Source organism: Nestor notabilis, unplaced genomic scaffold (genome assembly GCF_000696875.1).
Source record: "Nestor notabilis isolate BGI_N333 unplaced genomic scaffold, ASM69687v1 Scaffold36592, whole genome shotgun sequence".
Lineage (NCBI taxonomy): Eukaryota > Metazoa > Chordata > Aves > Psittaciformes > Psittacidae > Nestor > Nestor notabilis.
Window position 1 is genome coordinate 1 of NW_009919394.1, and position 6,299 is coordinate 6,299.

The following is a 6,299-nucleotide window of genomic DNA, read 5'->3' on the forward strand; positions in this document are numbered from 1 at the left end:
GCCGCCTCCCGCCGTTACCGCAGCAGCTCCAGCGGGGCCTCAGCGCGATCTTTCGGTTCAGCGAGGCTTTGAGCAGAGCAGAACCGTTTGTGGTCCTCGAGAGACCCGGCACAGGAGCGGGCCGGGACCGGGGCTCGGGCCTGGGCTGCTGTGGCCCAGCGAGCACACAAGCTGTCACTGCAAGTAGCTTGTCTCAATTGAAGAAACAATGAGTGTCCCCTGTGTTTTCATCTAGTAACTGTTTGCTTTCACGGTTGGGTTTTTATATCAAGGTTTTCTCTGGTTTGGGTAATAACCAGCCGCTGGATGCTTGTGGGTGGCATTCAGGGTTTTCTTGCAGCTTCCTACGAGGTCACTGCCTTTCTGTACGTGGAGGAGCCGACTGTCCCGTCAGGAAAGGGTTCCCAGATTTCAGTTTACAGAGATGCCCACGAGTCTGCTTTAGTGCTGGAAAACACTCTTCAAGTGTTGCTCGCTGGTAGTGCCAGACCTGTTGTGCATGCCTCCTGGTTTGGTTTTGTTCTTTGGCATCTCCTTCAGCTGTAAGATGGGATATTCAGGTTGAATACAGGGCAGGTTAACACTGCTTTGCCTCTGATAATGGAGAACAAGCCAAAGTACGCTGCCTCTATCGCCTGCTCATCTGCCAGTCTTTACTGCTGCTTCTGTGTGGTTCACTCTCCATAAATCTTTGTTCTTTTTATGTAGCTCCATATATTTGGAACATCTTTCCTCTTGTCTGTGCAGGGTTGTTGCTTAAGGAAATCCAGTGTTGTAGTTTCTCCAGTGCTGACTGACAGCTTCAACTTCCGACCTGACTGTTCAGCTTCTGTCTCGTGTCTGCCCCACTTCAGAAGGGTGCCCTGCAATGCAAAGCATGTGCTACACAAGGGCTCTTTGTAGGCTGGTGGAGAGGGTGTAGCCAGGGCTGTCCCAAGCCCAGATGTCCATGCTGTGCTCTTCCATTTTCTGTGTGTAACCTGAGTGTAACCCTTTCCTTTGACACACACGGAGGCTGTGTATCAGCTGAGCCCATTTTTAAAATGGAATTGCATGTATTCAAGTGCATCAGATGTCTTTGTGATGAAGAATTAGCACATTTATTAATCCTAAATCTGTCTTTTCACTTTGGAGGCAGTGGCCCCGGTCCAGGATGGCTGAAGTGTTGTTCCACATAGCTGGTGTGTGCCTAACTCCTGTGTTTATTGTTTGTCTTCTCTAGATGAAGACAGTCACACAGAATCAAAGCTCCAGCACGAACAAGAGAAATCCATTCCTTCAGTTTCCAAGCGAATTGTGCTTGGTGATACTGTCTGTGGCGTGGCAGGCACAGCTGACCATGCAGGTGGCTTGACAGACCTCAAAGGGGAGAAGGACTTGTTCACTAAAACACCAGACCTTGTCAATGAGGGCACAACCGAGCTCCGTCACCGTGGCAGGGGGGAACTGCCACCTGAAGCTGCAGCACGACCACCTAGACACGGATTAGACCAGTACTTATCTAGATTTGAAGAAGCTCTGAAGCTGAGGAACCAGCTGATGAATGAGAAGCCAAGCCAAGAGAATGGGAATGCAGCGGAGGAGTTTGACTCTTTCCGCATTTTTAGATGGGTGGGGTGTACTGTGCTGGCCATCACAGTCAGGGCCTTTGTGTGCAAGCACTTGGTGAGTGCAGGGAAACAAACTGTCCTGTTCTGCTTTGCTAGTTCACTGCTAACTTCCTGTGAAATACCCTTTATCTAGGGCTGAAGTTTATCAGCTGCGACTGAGTTAGGAACTTCAGGAACTCTTTATGTTTCTGAGAGCTGTACAAAACCTTTGAGATGAATCCCTGTTACCTTACACAGCCTCTATGTAAGAGCTGAGAGTAGCACACCTTTAGTCCCTGGTGCTCGAGGAGCAGCAGCACTGGAATACTTGTTGCTTATATCCCGTCTCTGTGAGCATGAATCAGCTGCTTTTCTAGTTTGGAGTCTACAAAAGAATAACAGAGTAAGACCAGCAATAGTTGTCCCAAGATAAGCAGATCCTGCTCATGTATCAGTCTCCTGATACCGGTGCTGCTGGTGCATCACAGCCGTGTGTGCCTGGTCCTGGCTGCCATCTCCTGGCTTGCTGGGCTCGTTCTCACACACTGCTCTATGTTTCTGTCACGTCAGGGGTTTAGGTTCAAAGAAAATAAGGCAGAACCTCGTTTTTGACATGTAAGTTCTCTGCTTAGGTTTGTAGTATTGCAAAATACTGTTGCTGTTGTCCACAAATAATTTTTCTACCTAATTTATGATTTGAGGAGCATTAAATTTGTGTGTGTTCTTAGCTATTACTTCTGACCATGTTAATTTTCATGTATTTTTTTCTTTCAGTCAATATTTGCACCATTTCTTACTCTACAACTTGCTTACATGGGCCTGGCCAAGTACTTTCCAAAGGTATTTCTTTTACTATTATTATTTCAGATTAATTTAAAATGTTTTAAATTTAAACTTGTGCTTAGAATGTATTAAGACCAATGCATGTGAAGTATTCTTCCCTTATTTCACACTGTAAATTGACAGTCACCAAATGCTGATAGCTTGTACTGCTTTTGATCTTCCCAGATTTAGTCTGAATCTCTTTTAAAGTTGCTGGGAAAATGTGGACTAAAAACTTGTTTAGCTAAAAGCATCTGACCAGGAAAGGCAGGTAGTTCTTTCCTGTCTTTAGGAAGCTTTTCTCCTAGACCATGCTCTTCTGTGCTTACTCTTTGCTCTGTCAGCAAACTGATCTGCATGTGATACCTGGGCAAAATTCGGGGGGGTGTTCATTGCAAAATGAGACAGCCCTTGGCTTCTAGGGCCTCTGCATTCCATTCCCAGTATCATTTTGAACTGCAGCTTGAAATGAGACATGTGCTTGTGTGTGAAACTTGCTGCTTATTAGCAAGATTTGCTGTATCACTTGCTTTATATGCTTACACCAATTGATTGTGCTCAAGTATTTGTTTGGTTGATGCTTTATCAGGTCTGCAGCACAAAGCAGGATTGAATGATGCTCAATCCATGGCCAAAAAGGAAAATTAGCATTTTAAAAGGAATAAGAGATTACCTGTAGAAAACCAGAATAAATCAGCATTTCTTTTGTAGTTAAGCAGATAAGTGAAAACTAAACTTCATGGTAGATACTCTAAGCTGATGTATCATAACAGGAAACAGTAGAATTAGCTTAGACTTGCTCTAAGCACTAGATCATCTGCTACAGCTTTTTGATCTTGTTCCTTCTACCTTCAAAATGAGCTCTTCAGTTTCAGAATTTAAAAGAGATTGTTCCTTTCCACAGCTTGTTTTTACTGCATTCATACCCAGATGAGGTCAATCCCTTTGTTATCCTTCATTTTCTCTTATGAAACCCAGAAAGAGTCTTGAAAGCTTCATGTAGATTGGATTAAATGAAGATACCGAGCAGGTATCACCATTTCCTGCCTGTCAGGCTTTGCCTCCTTGGGATTCCTCATCTTAAGCTCAGCTTTCAAAGGGTTTTGGAGTGTTTCTGGGTTCAGAGACTAAAACTGCCAAATGGAGCTGTACTAAAATAGAAGGAAACAGTTGGTTTTCAATCCTAAATCATTTTTCTGCGTTAGAAAAGTAACAGTATTTTTTTTGCCAAGTAGTGTGATGAGATGAATCCTGTTCTGCCAGCGGAGGTGCCTGGCTTAGCTCCTCACACCCAGATTGCCCTTGTCTGGGACTCTTCCCACTCCCGCAGAAGCTGCTGCACAGCCCCAGTGCCAGCACATAATGTGTGTGATGAATATTATGTGCTGTGACCAGCCTTGCACTCAGCTCCAGCACATCCAGCACAGTGTGAATCTGTCGCTGGGATAAGTGGTGTGAATCCTGGGGCGTGCCTGGAGAGAATCAGTCCAAACCTGCTACTCTTCCCGAGGAAGCTGGAATGTTCCTGGCTGCGTGTGAAATTGGCCCAACACTCGTGGCATGTAGAGCAGGACTGGATTATAACAGGAGAACTAACGTAACACTGTGGGGTTTTTATCTTCTAGTATGAGAAGAAGGTGAAAACGACGGTGTTAACTGCTGCTCTCCTCCTGTCTGGAATCCCCGCGGAAGTGATTAGTCGCTCCATGGACACCTACAGCAAAATGGGGGATGTTTTCACAGACCTCTGTGTCTACTTCTTTACTTTCATCTTTTGCCATGAACTCGCTCTGGCTTTTGGTTCTGAAGAACCATGATGTAGAATTGAACGCAGTAGTTACAGTAAAGCTTTCTGAACTGTTTTCCTTTAGCATCTGACTGTGCAGACAGGTTTCAACCTTCCTTAAAATTCTTAACCTGTTTAAATACTTGAAAGGAGCCTTAAATCCAGTCATTTGGGGAAAGGAAGAGCAAGGTCCCAGACTGCCAGTTGGATTGGGTCAGTTTATTTCAATGCTGTGTCTGCCCGTTACAAATGTGAAGAACAGGGGGCAAGTGTCAGAGGGTGATTTATTTGGTCTAGTTTGATGATGCCCTTCTCAGCCTCCTTCATAAATATTTACAAAGCTGCCTTTGTTCTTCTCAGTGAGGACAAAGAGAATTCCATAGAGCAGAACCATATAGATATATAGCTAACAAGAACTCATTTTGTGGTGTTCCCATTTTCTTTAAGCAAGCTCTAAGTAAATCCCTTTCTTCTCCTGTTCAGAATGTTGAACCAAGTAGCTGCTTCTGGAGAACGATGGTGAAACATGCCACCTTGTTGTCCTAATCCTTGCCTTGCTATACATTGTGATTGTGATTCATTTTGATGCTTATAGTGCAAAAGAGCCAAGCAAAGACACCAACAAAGCAAGTCCTGTTCCTTACAACTGTCCTTAATCGAAAAGTAGGGAGAAACACAATTGTTCATCTCGCCTGTTTGTGACTTTCCAGCATCTTAGTGACTTTCCACTAATCCTAGTGCAACCATTCCTGTGCTTTCATCCTCATGCCTTTAATTTAAGAGTTAATTTCATGAGGAGAAAGTTGTAGATATTGGCAACCAACCTGCAGAACCTGCTGTTTGCTCTGATGTGTGTCAAACTTAAAAGGGAACTATTTGTTGTCCGGCTCCTTACAGGACTGCAGAAGGCAGCTTTTAATACGACATTTGCTTCTGCACTTTGTTTATCCTGTAAACAGGATCTCAACAGAGGAGTTCTGCTCCTGCAGCATCATACCCAGCAGTGCACAGCCTCTGATGCAGCAGAGCCCCTCATCTCAACTCGGTTTGGGGTGTTTCTGACCTTGCCCCTGTGAAATTGCAGGGGCCATTCCTATTGTACCACAAGTGACAGTGAGACCAAAACCAGGGCTTTGAGCTGCCTCCTGCGTGGACGTGGAGGGACAACAGCCTTTGGTGGGGTTTTACTGTGGGTGTTCAGCCACACAGGGGAGATGATGACAAACACAACTGAATCCTGCCTCTGGTTAACGTGGGAACCTCTCGAATGTTTTTGTTCTCAACCTTGCATGCATTTTGCACAGGGAGAGGAAGGAGGTGTCATTCCAAATAGTCAACTTAAACACTGATGATCTCCAACACTTTCTATTGAAGCTAAATTTGGTAGTGTTGTCAGCTTGTAGTTTTCTGGTTAGAACCTGGACTTTCAGGCAATCTCAGCAATGCCCTTTTTTAGCACGGGGAAACACACGTTTATCTCAGTATTTGTCTGCAGGAATACTTCTAGGGAGCAGAAGAGTTTGACCATGGCTCTGTAAAGCAAAGGGCTCTGTGTTCTGCTGCTGCCTTTCTGTTCAAGCTTCCCGCTGTTACTGTAACACAGCATTTCTGACTCCTACATTAGATACGGGTTTGTTTGTGGCATGAAAACAAGCAGCTTATGTTTTCATTTGACTATTTCCAGGCTGTTTTTTACTGATTCTCTTCCAGGTGTCCCGGGCTGAGCTGCAGAATGTTCTGATGTAGTTCTATTAGCACAAATATTTATTCAGAAGCTTTAAATTGGTTTGTATTAGGAATGTCAGCAGACTGAAATGGCTGTCATTTAAATTCAGGTTGAGGTATGTACATAATGAGTTTGCTCAGAAGTCGCACTTGTTCTGACTCTATTTATATGCCCAACTGTAATACAAATAAACCGCCAAAATACTCTGTACTAACATCTCCCGAAAGCAATGAATTTGTAACCCTCAGCGTGAAATGCTAATCCTCATCAGCTCAACAGCAAAGAGCTGCCCCACCTGCTGCGTGTTCACTCCATCCCTCGCACCTCCCGATGTCCAAGGGAAGATGAAGTGGGATTTCTCCGCAAGCAGTGGAAG

At 44.6% G+C, this 6,299-nt stretch overlaps 1 protein-coding gene across 1 annotated transcript; it reads left to right on the forward strand.

The window, feature by feature from the left end:
- Positions 1 to 61: 61 nt before the first annotated feature.
- CAMLG (calcium modulating ligand) lies at positions 62 to 4,422 on the forward strand (the record flags this gene model as incomplete). The annotated part of the gene is made up of 4 exons (XM_010010195.1): positions 62 to 120; positions 1,223 to 1,665; positions 2,364 to 2,429; positions 4,037 to 4,422. Coding segments are annotated over 4 exons (760 nt in total), but the record flags the coding sequence as incomplete, so codon positions are not given.
- Positions 4,423 to 6,299: the final 1,877 nt, after the last annotated feature.